General features: G+C 47.5%; 1 protein-coding gene across 8 annotated transcripts in view; it reads left to right on the forward strand.

Annotated features, from left to right (window-relative positions):
* RAB11FIP3 (RAB11 family interacting protein 3) overlaps positions 1-16,829 on the forward strand; it is an 87,185-nt gene that overhangs the window by 20,130 nt on the left and 50,226 nt on the right. For all 8 annotated transcript variants that reach the window (XM_082199073.1, XM_082199074.1, XM_082199076.1 and 5 more), the window contains one exon: positions 7,110-7,203. In XM_082199073.1, coding sequence (XP_082055199.1) covers positions 7,110-7,203 — 94 coding nt within the window. The remainder of the gene's footprint in view (positions 1-7,109; positions 7,204-16,829) is intronic.

Genomic DNA, 16,829 nt, shown 5'->3' on the forward strand with positions numbered 1-16,829 from the left:
GCATTACGTGAGCTCTGAACGTACAATGGTTAAGACAGGATGGTAACAAAAATAATTTAAGTTTTTCATTTTGAATGCAGCATTTTGCAGATACAAGAGTATCTGCAAAGGACATCGGAAATTAGTTCACACTTAATTATAAAGGCATCACATATATTAGATAAAGAATTAGAAATTTGCTTCAAATGGTTGTTTTTTTTGGCGTGGGGGAAGCCTTGTCTCTGCTTATGTGCTGTAACTTCAACCAGTACTGAATCAAAACAGTGGCCCGCCGCTTGGCACATAACGCCAATCTGTAGCCCTTTGTGTCTTCTCTGTTTCTGAAAGAAAGCACAGAAAAAGCCAATGGATTTGGTGTTGGCAACAGGATCCTGATGATCTTTCAGAATAATTGAAAGCCAAGCTTCTAGTCTTTATGATTGCAAGTACGGGCTTTAGAGAACTTTTCTCAACTGTGACAGGAGGTGTGTTCACCCCTACAAGTGATCTCAAAAGACCAATGTGGAATACAGGAAAAGGAAACAAATCCTGCTTTGGCGGTGTGTGTGTGTGTGTGTGTGTGTGTGTGTGTGTGTGTGTGTCCCGCTAAGCCTTTCAGCCTTTCATTGTTGAGGACCCTGACGATAATGGGGAGACAGCTCTGTATGTCCTTTTTGCTGGCCTGGCCTTTCACCCAACCTTGCTTGAAGCTCTTTGAGGATGGGGGGATGTGGTCCAGCATGATGGCTAAAAGAAAGGAGACACCAGCCTTGGCCCAATGTGCAGGGATGGAATATGTAGCGCAAAACATCTGGAGGGTGCTAGATTGGCGAAGGCTTGTATACAGTAGGTCTACTGTCTTGCTGGAGGGTGTCGGCCCCGTCCTATACAGCCTTGTGTGTGTGCTTTGGCTCAGATCCCACCCATTCCTTCCTGTTTGAAAAGCTTGGGCTCTTGACAGAAACAGTATCCTTGCTCCTCCCCCCCCCGCCTTGTGCCCAGCCAAATCCATATGGTGAAACCCTTGATTTAGGAGGGGCAATACGTGCTATTACATACAGGGCTCCTGTTCTCAATTGCACCTCTTGTTTTTCTTTCTGGTTTGGGTTTCTCCTGCCAACTTCCTCTCTGCGATGCACACTTTTCTCAGTTCATTTTAACTGGCGCCCGTGCGGGGATCTGAAATCCCTTCTTCGTTGCTCCAGTACAGAACAATATCAATAATAGAAACATTTCACCTAGAGGCAAGGAATGTGCTTCCTGGCACCCTATGCATAACCTTCTGTCTAAGGAATGCGTGTGTATGTGTGTCCCGGGCTGCCTAACACACCCAGAGAGAGTGTGTGTGTGTCTCTGTATTACACAGTCTAGAAATGCTAAGCTCATGAAGTCGCTCCAGAAGCTGCTGGACGTCATTTTCAGCAGTCATGACCAATGGTCCAGGGTGATGGAGGTCATAGTCCAGCCACATCTGGAGGACCACAGGTTCTCCAACTCCATCCTAAGCTTATAGCTCTGTGTTCTTAGGTGCACTCTTCTGGGGTTTGCATCTTCCTGAGCTGACCCATGGCTTTGCAGACTGGTCCCCATCCTAGTCCTTAGAAATCCATACTTACGCCATGAAGAGCTTAAGGTGATGTCAGCTGATGATTTTATTCCGGAAGGGATAACTTGTTGCCCCCTCCAAAGCGGGATGGCTTGGAGGTGTGTGCGGCTGGGTTTATGAGACTTCACCCCATCATAAGCGTACATGGCATTGTAGCGTTAATGTTATAGCTCACTCCCAAGTTTGATAGAAGTTACAACAACCCTTTTGAACGGCACAATAAACTTTACCTGCACAGATACTTCCCTGGAAAGAAACTTCCTTTTTTGGTGTTATCCCACCTTTCCTCCAAGGACTTCCAGGGTGGAATCCATGCTTCTCCCCTTCCACATTTTATCCTCTTAAACAGCCTTGAGAAGTAGATTAGGCTGAGAGACAGCATGGACTAGCCTAAAGTCACCCAATTAGCTTCCTGACTGAGTGGGGGATTGAATCCTGGCTTCCCAGGCCCTAGTCTAGCACTCAAACAACTACACCACACTGGATTAAACACCAAGGCAAAGCTTCAGTGTAACAAACAGATTGATTGCTATCTAAAAGTTGTTTTTTTAAAAAAAAAATCATTATCCGCATACTCAGTCTGACCCAACAGATAATTGGCTAAGTTTTGTTTTAACTTGGATAGAGAATCTGCCTTTGCTCCCTTTATAATCCGCCATTGCTGTGATTGGATAGGGTCTCTGGAGGGGATTTTTTAATGATTGATTGATTGGCTATAATTGCAATAGAACTGAAACGTGCTCCTGGCGAAATGCAGGGTTGCATATTAACAGACGGTTAATCCCCCAGTTAGCCGGTTAACAACAGGAAAGCAGATCGGGCTTTTGAGCTGGGTTAGCAAACCTGACAACCTGAGCTGTTGGTGATTTGGCACCTTACCTGTGGGTTGTGGCTCCTTCCAGGGAACACCTCCGGGGACTGTAACGTTTTGCATTATTAGCACTGTAGAGCTTACTTTTTGGGGAAGGGCCATAGCTTGGTGCTTAGACCATCTGCTCTGCATGCAAAATAGTGAGAGTCCACCTTGATGTCTTGGGAAATGTTGAATGGGGCTAATGCAGAGAAACTGATAAAGCGGGCTGATGTGTCGATGATAAATCCACTTCAAACATGCTTTGTGTCAGCAGAATGTTGCTGAATACACGTGCAATAAAACAGCAGTCTGGATGGAGTTCAGGGTTCCCTGGGTGCAATACGTCTGTGGCATGTACCTGCCCACACCCCACATGGGAGGAACAAAATCATGTTGCTTTCCCCCCATGCCGTTGCTCCAGTTCAGAGACAGCCAGTGTGGTGCTCTTTGGGTGTTACTGCACCCCAGTTACCTCCTGTTCCCATCAGCCCCAGTCAGCACGGCCAGTGGTCAGGGGAGCTGTGGTCCAGCCGCAGCCACAGGGCACCCCAATGACTACCATCTGCCAAGGCTATAATAAAAACTAGGTTGTGGGATATTGAATGCCAAGAACTAACAGTAGCAGCAGAGAAAACATGTTCCCCTCTTTATTTTCAACTTTCTTGGGCACATGAAACTAACCACAATTACCTTGGATTTCTGCTTAACCCTCAAGAAAGAAGGGCATTTTCTCTGGCCAGGTTTTATTCAAATCTATCAAACCTCCTTTGGGGAAGGTTCTCAGGCAGGGTGGAAGAAGAAAGAACTTGCCCAGGTGAAGACCACCTGGTGGAAACCCTTACACATATGGTTCTTAATTGTAAACTATATGCTGATCTCCGCCAGCAATTTCAACTCTGTACCCCCAAATGGAAACCAGAGTTGGAGGTCATACAGTTTCTATTACTGGGGAATGATCAGGAGCTCACCAAGTTAGTGGCTAAATAACTCTATTTGGTTTTTTGTCGTCGAAATACACTGCAGACTTCTGATCTCCCTGGAGACCTAGAGATGTGACAATAGACTGCTCTGCCTCCTTTCTTTTAGCAAATGTTTTGTGCCACTAGGGAAGTGGTAATTCTGTATTGATTTGTATGTTTGTATGTGATGCCAATAAAAGGTTTGATGATGATGACCTCCCATTCCCATCAGCCCCAGTCAGCACGACCAGTGGTCAGGTCAGGGGTGAATGGGAGCTGTGGTCCAGCTGCACCCACAGGGCACCTCATGGGCTACACCCAGTGGCATAGCGTGGGGGGTGCAGGGGGGGGCCGGCCGCACCGGGCGCAACATCTGGGGGTTAGGGTTAGGGGGCGCAAATCCACGGGTTAGGGAGTGCAAATCCATGGGTTAGGGGGCGCAAATTACTTGCCTTGCCCCGGGTGCTGACAACCCACGCTATGCCACTGGCTACACCTACAATTAACCACGATGGTTTCCTCCACTATTGGAGGCAGTACGCCTCTGAATTCCAGTGCTGGAGTACGCCCTTTGCTGTTGCACTCAAGTCCTGTATCCAGGCTTCCCAAGGGCACCTGGTTGTCTACGGTGAGAATGAGATGCAGGACTAGATGGGCCTCCTTTGGCCTGATCCAGCAGGGCTCTTTATAGGTTTATGAGAGAGGCGATACTGGCTTGGGGAGCCTGGCTGCCTTGCTTCCTGACTTGGGACAGGTGGCAGCTTGGGAAATTTAGGAGGAGGGGGCTTCAGCATCATATTTGCCTAATGGTAGAGCCGGCCCCACCTTCCTAATAAGGGGCTTCTGAGGGTGCTCTTGCCTGCCTGTTGCTTATAGTGTGCCTTTTTGCCTCCCCGTGGCGCTTGCTGTCTTAGGCCATCGATGCCAGGGAAGAGAATTATCCTCCTAAGAGAAAATGGCTGTTTAGTATGAAGCCCATATAAGCTTCACGATATCCGATTATGGGTTGCGCTGTGCCATATGGGTGCCATTTAGTGTACCTGCAAGATATTAAGCTTTTTAGTTGGCCTGCTCTTTGAGCGCCTAAGTGCATTATATCAATAAAATCTCGTTTAAAATCTGGCACAGAATGGCTTGAATCGGGGTTTTTCCTTGCTTCTCTGCACATGGCTTTCATTAGGTAGATAGAACATGCATTTGATGGAGCAGACAAAGGGATGTGTGTTCCTGTCTCTTGTCCTTTCCTTCTGGTATTTGGGGAGAGTAAATTGGACACCTGACTAAGTTTGAGGGCCCAGCTCATAAGGCAACTTCAGAACTTCATGAGATGAAAGTTCACCAAGAGAAATGCCGAGGTGGTATCAGAGGTGAACACCACCGTAAGGAACTTCTCCCTTTCCTAAAAAAACTCATCAGTTGCAAATTAACGTGACAGTGTGTTGCTCTGTAGTGCCCTTTTCTCAAAACTTCTGATCTGCTTCCTGTTATGTGCTGAAAGCAAAACTTTCCGCAGAGGAATGCAAGAACAGCAGAAGTCTGCATGCATCTTTTTACTTTTCCATGCTGCTGATGGGCTCAAGGGTTGATGTTACCTGTAGATGCTGTAATTTCCACATGCCCTGAATGGTACAGAAAGGAAGTGGTGACTGATGGCTTTTGTGAGGGTTGAAATGAGTCACTGCGTGTGAGTGCATTGGTGGGAGACTTTCACTCTCCAAACAACTAAAAAACATTGGGGGGTGGCAGCAGCAGCAGCAGCAGGGGGGTGGGAGGGAGCAGATGCTATTAATCTAGACTAGAGGTGGGGAACTTCAAATGTGGCCCTCCAGATCTCTGTCTGCTTCTCAGGACTCTTGCCAGGCCACACAGCCGTCACTGGTCTTGCTTCACATCTTCCTTGAGTGTTTTGCCTGGCTGGAAATGGGCCCTTGAACTTGGACAATCCCTGGTTGCTTGGATGGAAGATGCTCTGCCCAAGTTGGCTTCTGCTCCAGCACTGGCATGTGGCCCTGGGGTGATGCCCAGAAAATATTATGTGGCCCTATGTCTGGGAAAGAGTCCCCATCCCTGATAAAGGCCATCTCCAAGATTTTTTTTAGTAAAAGCCACATAATCCAACACAAGACCAACTGAAGTTAATGAACCTGACTAACATAAGCCTCTTAATTTCAGTCGGTCTATGAGTAGGATGCTTAACCTGATTTCTGCACTAGATTAGGCCTTGGTCCAGTATATCTGAAGGAGCGTCTCCACCCCCATCATTCTACCCAGACACTGAGGTCCAGCACCGAGGGCCTTCTGGCGGTTCCCTCACTGCGAGAAGCCAAGTTACAGGGAAACAGGCAGAGGGCCTTCTTGGTAGTGGCACCCTCCCTGTGGAACGCCCTTCCACCAGATGTCAAAGAGAACAACAACTACCAGACTTTTAGAAGACATCTGAAGGCAGCCCTGTTTAGGGAAGCTTTTAATGTTTGATGTATCACAGTATTTTAATATTCTTTTGGAAGCCGCCCAGAGTGGCTGGACAAGCCCAGCCAGATGAACGGGGTATAAATAATAAATTATTATTATTATTTATTAGAATATTTCTAAACTCATTTATTCAAAGTATTTTTATATTGGGTGGTGGGAAAGATTCTCAGAGCAGCTTGCAGATGTATCAGCAATAAAGATAGCTCCTGACCTTAGATATACAGTCAGAGGGTTGCATCCAGATAAGTTCTACTTGGAGTAAACCCATTGAAACGAAAAGACCTAGGTTAGTCACACCCATTAATTTCATTGCGTCCGCACTAGGTATGGCTAATGTTGGACACAACCCAAGGACCACAACACACAAGGAAAAGTGATTGGGAGGGGAAGGGGGGCGGGAAGCAAAAGCAAATGCTGGTTCTTGTTCCTAGTTGCAGAATTCCCAGAATGCAAACTATTGAAAGGCAGGAGGAGCTCAAAGTTGCTGGTCTCTCAGCTGAGCCAATGGAGAATCCCTGCTGCCTCATCTCGCCCTCTGATATTGCTTGATTCTGAATAGCCCCTTTCTGCCTCCCAGTTACGTTGCCAGAACCCCCGGCGCCTGCTAACCTGATTTCCGCCACTTCCCACTAATTGCTACGTGGTTACAAAAATTTTCTATTACAGGCATTGTTTTGTCGAGCTTCTAAATGTAGAATCCTCTTAATTGGGACACCATGTCAGGCTGAGTATTGTCCCCAGAAAACACATCTGGTGCCAAATATAAAAGGCCCTTTAAAGGGACATGATTATAGCAACAGCTTACTAAAAATAAGTCCCCTCGTTTCAAAATTTCTAGCAGGTGAAATGTTCAAAACACCTTGCATGAATTATTTTGGGGATGCTTACAGCTTAAAGTGGTACGATGCTGCTTTAAATGCATAGTGCAGATGCGGCCTCAGTGTTCGACCGAAATGCACCTTAACCCTCTTAGATTCTGTTCTGCTCTCTCTTGACAGCCCTCCAGGAAAGTATTATCTAAAGCAGGCGTAGGCAAACTCGAGCCCTCCAGATGTTTGGGACTACAGTTCCCATCATCCCTGACCACTGGTCCTGTTAGCTAGTGATGATGGGAATTGTAGTCCCAAACATCTGGAGGGCCGGAGTTTGCCTATGCTTGGTCTAAAGCCCAAGCTTAGGCTCTAGTCTAGCTGTGTAAACCTGGATCATTGATTTGCTTTTGGGTTTTTTCCCCCTGCAGGTGAAAGACCTGACCAAGTTCTTGGACCCCGCTGGGCTTGGAGTAATCAGCTTTGAAGACTTCTATCGAGGAATCTCAGCTATCAGGAACGGAGGTTGGTATTTCTTCTTACGCCCCGAGATTGGGAGGAAGGCAGCCCAAGCACTTCCTGAACCTTCCCAGCATCAAGGCATTTCCTGACATTGTTGATGTACCCCCTCCCCTCCCCCAGGGTATTTCATGCCTCTTCCTAGGGAGTAACACAGGGAGTAGGGAGGGAAGGCACTGTGCATCACTAAATTATGGAATCCGCTCCCACAAGAAGCAGTGGTGGCTGCCAATTTGGATGGCTAATCACCTCTGGTTAAAAGAAGGGTTTGGACAGCAGTACTGAGAAAAGGCTGTATCTGTCACTGAAGGGCTGCTGCCAGTCAGAGCAGACAGTAAAGGACTAGATGAACTGACTGGCCAGTGCTGTGTCACATGCGCCAACTTCCACTCTTGTTTCTGAGTGTTGACTTGACTACTTTTTGTCTCAAGCTAATTCCAGGTTCACGGCTCTAGCATTAATATACAAAGCCCTCAAGCACTGTTGGCAGCTCCCCTGGGTCTCAGAAGCCTGACTGGCCTCAACGAGAAGTTGGGACATTTCGTGTTGCTGCTCTCATGCTTTCAGAATGTAAAAGGAGCCTGCTGGATCAGGCCAGTGGCCCATCTAGACCAGCATCCTGTTCTCACAGGGGCCAACCAGATGCCTGTGCAGGAAACCCGCAAGCAGTGCCTGAGAACAAGGGGGCTCTCCCTTCCAGCGGTTTCCAGCAACTGGGATTCAGAGGTATACTGCCACTGACTGTGAAGGCGCAGAGCGCAGCCTCCATTATGACTAATAGCCATTCATAGCCTTATCCTGCACAAATCTGTCCAATCCTCTTTTAAAGCCATCCAGGTCGGTGGTCATCACTGCCTCCCATGGGAACAAGTGCCAGAGTTTTATCTATGAACGTATATGAAGAAGTCCTGAATTATCTGTCCTGAATTATCCAGTGTTCAGCTTCACTGAATTTCCATGAATTCTACTGTTATGAGGGATCAAATCTTTTCTCTATCCACTCCCTTCATTCATGCCGTGTATAATTTCATAAGCTTCTAGCATGTCGCCTCTTTCTTACTTTTTCTCCTCCAAGCTAGAAAGTCCCAAATGTTGCAACCTTCCCTCACGAGGGAATCTCTTCAACCCCTCGATCATTTTGGTAGGCCTGTTCTGAACCTTTTCCAACTCTACAATATCCTTTTTGAGGTGAATACTCTTTTCAGCAAGCATCTTTGCTGTTGACTTTCAGACATTACTTGAAGACCTTTTCATGCTGCGAGGCCTGTGCAGATGCTTAAACTTCTTTGATTAATCCATTTTAATGACTATTTTGTATTGTTCTCAGCGGCATTTTATGTTCTGTCAAACTTATGTGTCTTACAGGTCCTTAATATTTGAGTTGGCAGCGTATAAATACTTTCTATAAAGTAATAAAAGAGAAATACTCCCTTGCAATGCGTAGAGCGTCCGAAGGTTGCCGCTTAGGAAAGCACCACTCTGTCCTCTATGTATCTGTGGCCGGGAGGACTGAAAATTCTGTTCTGTGCTACAGAACCATGGGCACGTCAGAGGAAACACTAACATTGGAATCTTCGAAAATTGACATCGGAACAACCTCTGCTCAGTTCCAAACGCTTTAGGGGCAATTGTCCCAGGATAAAGCTGTCACTACAAATGTATGTTTAAAAGATACATATTGGGAGGGGGCAATGGAAGTCTTAAGAGTGTTTGCGCTGTGCTCTCTAGAACAGCTTTCTCGGAGACATGGCTTCAGGTTTCTTTCCATAATTCATTGCTTGCAGTATCATGGTGTTGCGCTAATTAGATAGAAGTAACAGCTAATAAAGCCCTTTAATTCAGGGCTCCCTTAACTATAAGTCTTTGGAGTTGCATAATTTTGGGCTTTCTTATAGTGACTGAATTTGAAGTATCCCTCAAACCCTGTTCTTTCTTTCTTCCTGTCGACAGCTAGAGACATTAAGAGATTCCAGAGCCTCTTGGTTTGAGAATAGTGGTAGTTTCTCCTGAGGTGTTGGTACTGGGACAGCAGGTGAAGGTGGCACCTCATCTGGAGTAACGTGCTGAACATAGGAATATACTTTATACTGATTCTCAGAGTATTGGTCTATCTAGCTCAGAATTGCCCACACTGTGTGGCAGTGGCTCTCCAGGGTATCAGACAGGGTCTTCTCCCAGCCCTACCTACAGATGCCAGTGATTGAACGTGGGCCTTCTGCATGCAAGGCGGATAGATGCTCTAGGACTGAGGATTCAAGCAAAAGAGCACCATCCCCTTCTGTGGTTTCCAGCAACTGGTATTCAGAAGCATTTGCCTTCCACTGCGGCAGCTGAGCATAGCCATGAAACCGAAACAGGGGAGAATCACAGTTCCTGGCAATTTGGCAGCCTTGAGGAGTGATGTGTTTCCTATGCCTACCCTGCACAAAGCCGTTCTTGGCTTCTTCCCCACAGCAATTCTTAAAGCTTCCACTGGTGAAGCAAGCAGGTTTTGCTGACTAATGTCACACCCGAAAGTACATGATGCAGTTGGCAACAAGCAAAATATCTTTTTTTATACCTAGCCTTTCTTGCTTAGTCTGCTGACACAAATGCTAACTTTCTTCCCACCCCCTTGTGATATATCTGCATTGCAGTTTACTTTTTCTCAGCTGAAGGGAAATTGGAAGTTGTTCGGTCACATGGATGGGTAGGGCCGGGGGAAACTCCCTACCTGGAAAATATATATATATATATATATATATATATATATATATATATATATATGCAGGTTTTGGTGTCTTCGGGTGTCTTCCCGAAGACACCAAAACCTGCATTCCTATACCCGTGAAAATCTACGAAAGCATATATATATATATATATATATATATATATATATATATACACACACACACACACACACACACACACACAATAATATCAGATCCAGATTGTTTAAGACTCTAAATTATAATCAAAACTTGTCTTTGGTTCAAATGTTGCTTCTGTGAACATGGGCAAAATCCAGTGGTGGTAGAGCCCAGAAATGATAGTCGGGCTGAACCACATCAGATTGCTGATGAGCGAACTGCTTTGTGCACAACCCCCCCTCCCCCTAAGAAAAGAAATTCTTTGTAAGTGGAAAGCTAGTAAAGGACCCCTGGATGGTTAAGTCCAGTCAAAGGCGACTATGGGGTTGTGACGCTCATCTCACTCCTTTTCACCCCTCAGCCTCCTCTCCTCTTCCCTCTCCTTAGGACAGCCTCTCTGGGCAGCCACTGCTGCTGCCCCTGGTCTCTGAGCTGCACCCCCCAATCCCAAGGAGAGGTGCCTCCTCACAGTGCCCCCCAGAGGCCTTGGAAACACCCCATCGCCAGCCCCAGAGGCACCATTTGCCTGGGGAGCATGTAGCCAGGGCTACTGATGCAGCAAACAGCCGTGCAAGCCTTTGGGAGGCAGTGAGGGCATCAGAGGAGGGAGGGAAAGAAAGAAAGAGGGACAGAGGCCATGTTGCCTGCGGCACCCCTGACCATCATTCAAGGCACCCCAGGGTGCCATGGCACACTGGTTGAAAACCACTGACTTACTATCATCAGCAAACTTGACTACCTCACTGCTCACTCCTAATTCTAGACCGTTTATGAGCCAGTTAAAAAGCACAGATTCCAATACCAATCCTTTGGGGAGGGGGGAACGACTCCTTTTTCTACTTCTCTCTATTCAGAGAACTGTCCATTTATTCTCACTCTTTGCTTCCTGTAACCTAACCAATTCCTGATCCACAAGAGGACTTCTCCTGTTATTTCTTGACCACTAAACTTACTCAGGAGTCTCTGGTGAAGTCCATAAGGACAACCCTAAGACTAAGGAGGAATAAGCTTGCAGGTTGTGCCACCCCTTGGACTGGTTGTAAGTAAGAAAGCGGGCAGGCTGAGACTGGGGTGACAGTGCCCTATTTGGACACTGCAATCTTCAAGCGACAAACGTGTGTGCGTATGTGCGAATTTTCCTTAAATTGGCTACGAAAGTAGACTCTCCTGCACATCTACTCAGATGGACTCCTCCCTCATTTTCACCAGTGATCTGGCAGTCTTCATAGCCTCCTCTTTCTCTACTAGCTTAGCAGCATCTGAGCAGATGATCCAATGCGTTGACCTACTTTTTCCGAGAGGAGAAGCGGCAAGGAAGTTTGTAACAGTGATGTCGGTTTGCCTTTGCTACTGCAAACTCAAAATGGGGATGGCAGGAAGCTACCCAGATGTGGAGCATTGAGGTCGTTGCGTTGACATCACAGCCTTGAGGCTCCAACCGAATGAAGGATTTGCAGGAAAATCTCTGGCCTTCTCGAAGCTTCTGCCTGTCTTCTTTTACACTCTGCTCTTCTGCTGTATTCACTAGGCAGTTCTAGCACCAAGCCATCAGCACAGGAAGAATGCTAGACTCAGTTATCCACTGTGGCATATCTTGATAACGATTTATCAGAATATCTAACATGTAGTGTTAGAAACTCAGATATATAATGTAATTGCCTAATGACACCTTAAACCTAGGTTACGATCGCCACAATAGAAGAACCCAGAATAAAACAAATTCAAGATTCAAGCGAAATATTTCAGATTCTTCTCTCAGGGACATTTTGCTTTCACCCTGTTTATTTACCTACTTAATTTATAGTGCTGCCCCCTAGCAGAAGTGTTCTAGGAAGCTAGTGTGGTGTAGTGGTTAGTGTGTTGGACCTAGGACCTGTGAGATCAGAGTTCAAATCCCCACTTAGTCATGAAGCTCATTGGGTGACCTTGGACCAGTCACAGTCTCTTAACCTACCCCACAGGGTCATTGTAGGGGTTTAACTGATGCAGCGGGAGAGCCATGTACTCGTTGGAGAAAAAGGTGGGATCTAAATGCAGTAAATAAGTTGTTCTGCTTATATGCTTAAGAAAGCTTGAGGAGCTAGCCAGATGGAGATGTCAGTCACCAGCCTGACATCCAGAGATTTCCAAATGGTCGCAATTGGACTCATACCAGTAGGAAAACGTGCCTGGCGCCTGGCTAATGTCTAACACTGGCCACATGCAGGTCAGCAGAATAGCTGGTGTATTCTCCCCCCCTCGTAATGTGGGCTGGATTCTGCTTCCACACCCTCAGCCCATTCTATCCTTCGTCCACACTTAGCAAAATGCATTATCAGTTCAAGGACATGCTTTAGTCGGGCACTAAAACTCAGGTGACCAAGCAGGGCCAGTGAGGGTCCTGGGGAGAGTTCTGAGGGCCAGATTGAGAGGTGGGGGCTGCATTTGGCCCCCAGGCCTGAGGCTTCCCACCCCTGATCTAAAGAATGGCAGTACAGTGGTACCTCAGGTTAAGGACTTAATTTGTTCCGGAGGTCCATTCTTAACCTGAAACTGTTCTTAACCTGAGGGAACACTTTAGCTAATGGGGCCTCCCGCTGCCGCCACGCGATTTCTGTTCTCATCCTGAAGCAAAGTTCTTAACCCGAGGTACTATTTCTGGGTTAGCGGAGTCTGTAACCTGAAGTGTCTGTAACCCGAGGTACCACTGAATGGTACATGTTGCTTTGGGTGCTTTTTATTTAACTTTCCTCCAAAAAAACTAGAAGCAGCCGGGTGACATTTTATTTTTCTTTCTTTCTATTTATTTATTTAGAGCATTTGTACCCCGCTCCTCGGCGAAAGAAACTCCCAGAGCGGTTTACGTACAATCAAAACGAGACTGTCCTTTCCCGTAGGGTAAAATCTAAAAGAACACAGTACACGAGGGACAAGGAGGGGAAGAGGAAAATCAAAACAGTTGTTCCTATAATGCCCAGCTGGCACAGCTGAGGGGGTGGAGGTGCCAGCAAAGCTGATGAAATGAGCCCTGCTCCCTGTCTCTCCCACAGAGGCAGTCTAGTGGAATGGCTGGCCCCAGGTGACCGTTGAGGGAAGAGGAGGCGGCCTGATGGAGCTGGCCTGTCACAGCAGAGCCCATGGAATCTCGCCCTTTCCCAACTCTGGTTGCTGGATCTTACAGAATGGCAACAATTGATGCAGAATTGGTGCAATGCTGTGACATCCCCAGGGCTTTGCTTCCCCAGTCTGGTCCTGTCTCCACAGTCCGTTGGCACAATAGCCTATCTTCCTGCCTCGGCTCTCGGAACTATTCTGCTCCAGACCCCCTGGTCTCGGCGGCGTGTCTCCCAGGCGCCACAAGGCCATAATGCTCTCCCAGCTGACTTAATGCTCCTGAAAGCTTCTATTGTTGTAGGTTGGGCCTATGTGAAGCAGGGGAAAAGCAAACATGGCTCCGGTCCTGATCAGCACATTGCCTTTTTGCTGCCCTTGCTCATTTCACAAATGTTGTCATATCCCATGCGCAAGCACCCATCTCACTCCAGCAACTCTTAGAGGAAAATGGATATTGGCTCCATTGTATTTCAGTGAGCAATGCCAAATGAGAGACTTGTGTCTGGTTAAAAGCTGAGGGATCTGATGACTGTGAGTCAGTGGTGCCCATTGGGACTGGTAGGGTGGAAGGCAGGGAGCCCAACAGTAGGGGGAGCCAGAGGCAACAACAAGCAAAGCCAATTACGGTACAGTGGTACCTCGTGTTACAGACGCTTCAGGTTGCAGACTCCGCTAACCCAGAAATAGTACCTCAGGTTAAGAACTTTGCTTCGGGATGAGAACAGAAATCGCGCGGCAGCAATGGGAGGCCCCAATAGCTAAAGTGTAACCTCAGGTTAAGAACAGTTTCAGGTTAAGAACGGACCTCCAGAATGAGTTAAGTTCTTAACCCGAGGTCCCACTGTAATTCTAGTTTTGTCCCCACACTCCTGATCAGTTCTGAAAGGGCAGAACCGAGGCCAAAGAGGAGGAAACTGACTATTAGGGCTGCGCTCAGCTGAGACTCAGGAGCAGGAGGGCAGCCAGGGCCAGGACTGGTTGTCAGCAAGAAGGCAAACATCTGGGGGTGCCGGCTGTGCCCATGTGGCTTTTGGGGATCTTCTTGGGACACGGCAGTCGGGATGGCAAATCCCAAATGCTCCATTGCTGTACCAGTGCTGTCTCTCTTTTTAGCTATTGTATTTTTGGGCGCACCAGCGCTACAAGGTCCCCATTGACCATGCCCGACAGCACGTGCGCCTGTAATGGGCAGATGGGGAGTCCTTTGTGGGTTTGTGTTGCTAATGAGCAGCGAGGGTTTGTGGGTTTTTTAACGCTCATTTGAACAGGGATTCAAAAGCTTTCATGTAGCCTATTGTGTTGGCGGGGACCGTTGAGTGAGGTCACCATAGCAACATCAACTGTATACAATGTGCCCATATGCTTTGGGTGGGGGGGCGGGCGGAGGGAAGACCTGCCCCAAAAGAGAGATGCAATAATGAGTTGGGTAGACGACTCCAAGCCATGTCGAGCTTGTCCTTTCTGTGCCGTTGGTCCTGGACCTGTGAAGAAGTTGGCGGGCAGCCAGCTCCCTGCTGTCTCTCTGTTGCAACTGCAGAACAACACTTTGATTGGGTGGGTGGGCTTGAGGGGTGGCCTGGCAGCCTTTCTGAGACCCTAATTCTAGAGATGATAATGAATATACAGAGGAGGGATGTTGGATTAAAAAAAAACCACTGATGTGGGAAAAGCTGGGTAGCGTGCATTTAAAGTACAGTGGTACCTCGGGTTACATACGCTTCAGGCTACAGACTCCGCTAACCCAAAGATAGTACCTCGGGTTAAGAACTTTGCTTCAGGATGAGAACAGAAATCGTGCTCCGGCAGTGCCCCATTAGCTAAAGTGGTGCTTCAGGTTAAGATCAGTTTCAGGTTAAGAACAGACCTCCGGAACGAATTAAGTACTTAACCAGAGGTACTACTGTAAAGCATTTGTACTGCCCAGGCTTACCCCAGGGAACTTTGGGAATTGTAGTATTTGCCGAGAGCGCCTTCTGCAAAACATCCCTAGCTGCATTCTGCTCCTCCCTCTCCCCCAGCTCCCAATTCCCCAACATCACCTAAGTTAAATAGGGAGAAGATATTATGTTGAAACTAGTTTAGATCTATAGCAGTGGTTTTCAACCAGTGTGCCGTGGCACCCTGGGGTGCCTTGAAGGATGGTCAGGGGTGCCTTGGGCAACACTGGCCTCCTCTTCTTTCCTTCCCTCCCTCATCTGATGCCCTCTCCTGTCTCTGCCTCCCAAAGGCTTGCACGGCCGTTTGCTGCAGCAGTAGCCCTGGCTACTTGCTCCCCAGGCGAATGATGCCTCTGGGGCTGGCCAGGGAGTGCTTCCTCTCCCCCTGTGGGGGCAGTGTGAGGGGGCAGTTCTCTTTGGGGCAGGGGGGGCAGCTCAGGTACCAGGGACGGCACCTGTGGCTGCTCAGAGGACTCCCAAGGAGAGGGGAGAGGAGAGGAAGCTGAGGGAACACTCCACAAGGGAGGGTGTTTGAAAAAGGGTGAGAGGCTGCCAGCTCTGCAAGAAAGGGAGCCTTGGAGTCAAAATGGTTGAAAACCTCTGATCTATAGTATAAATGCAGGGTTGAGGAACTTCAGGCTCCAGGGGCCTCTCTGTCTGTTTCTTGGGTCTTTCCCCAGGCCACACGCCCGTCTCTCTGGGCCCATGCTCTGCATTTGCCCTTCTTTTTATTTCTGGGTGTTTTTGCCTGGGTGGAATGTGTCCATGAATACTGACAATGTCTCTTGCTTTTCTGGATGGAGGACTGTGTGAAGAAACCAGCCCATTGGACAAAGGTGTAATTTGCATGAATTGCTCCACCCACTTTTGCCTCTGGCTCCGCCTGTCAATGGCGTGTGGCCCTCAGGAGGTCACCCAGAAGGGAATATGGCCCTCAGGATGGAAATGATTGCCCTATGGTGGGGCAAAGGAACAGTTCTCAGAGTGGTTTAACAATCAGTCCCTGTTCCCAAGTAAGTCTGGGAACTATGGCTCTGTGAGGGGAACCTGGGGGGTCACCTACAAACTTTCAGGACCTTTAACAAACTGCAGTTCCCAGAGCCCTAGGTAGCCCACACCTGTGCTACCTGAGCCTTTGAACAGGAGATACCTGAGATTGGGCCTGGCTTCTTCTCCATGCAAAGCACTGAACTTAACTATGTGCCTTTTTGTAATAGGTGCAACATCAATTTGGGATGATCATAGCGTGTGTTTTTTGTTGGTTTGTTTTAAAACCTTTTGTGAGAGTGTTCACAACATCCTTTAAGAAGTTACTGTCGTTCTCCAATTCTGTACCTACCTTTTTGGAATGAGGGAGATCAGGTGCTTTGCACAAACTCCAACCACTGCACCACACTGCCTCTCTAACCCAGTGTACCATCTAACGCAATATAAATCTGCTGCAGTAAGTTTAGGGAGTTTTTTACTGCAGCAAACTCTACACTGCACGGCATCATTATTTTATTGGATTTGCTGCAATAAATGAGAACTTGGCAGTTAATTTACCCCAGGACAAAAATAATAGTTTGCAAGCTGTGTTGTGGTTGGTAGATTTGGTTCATTTAGTTCCTGAGCATGTAAAGTTGTAAACTTTATTATGTGGTCAAGTGGGAGAAAGAGTTGTGGTAACAAGAGACCTGATTGTGTAAAAGAACCTTATGATCTCAAAGTCATTTTCTGCCTTTAAATGAGCAGACATCCTGACATGTATCTC

This window comes from Podarcis vaucheri (assembly GCF_965113315.1).
Source record: "Podarcis vaucheri genome assembly, chromosome: 14".
Lineage (NCBI taxonomy): Eukaryota > Metazoa > Chordata > Lepidosauria > Squamata > Lacertidae > Podarcis > Podarcis vaucheri.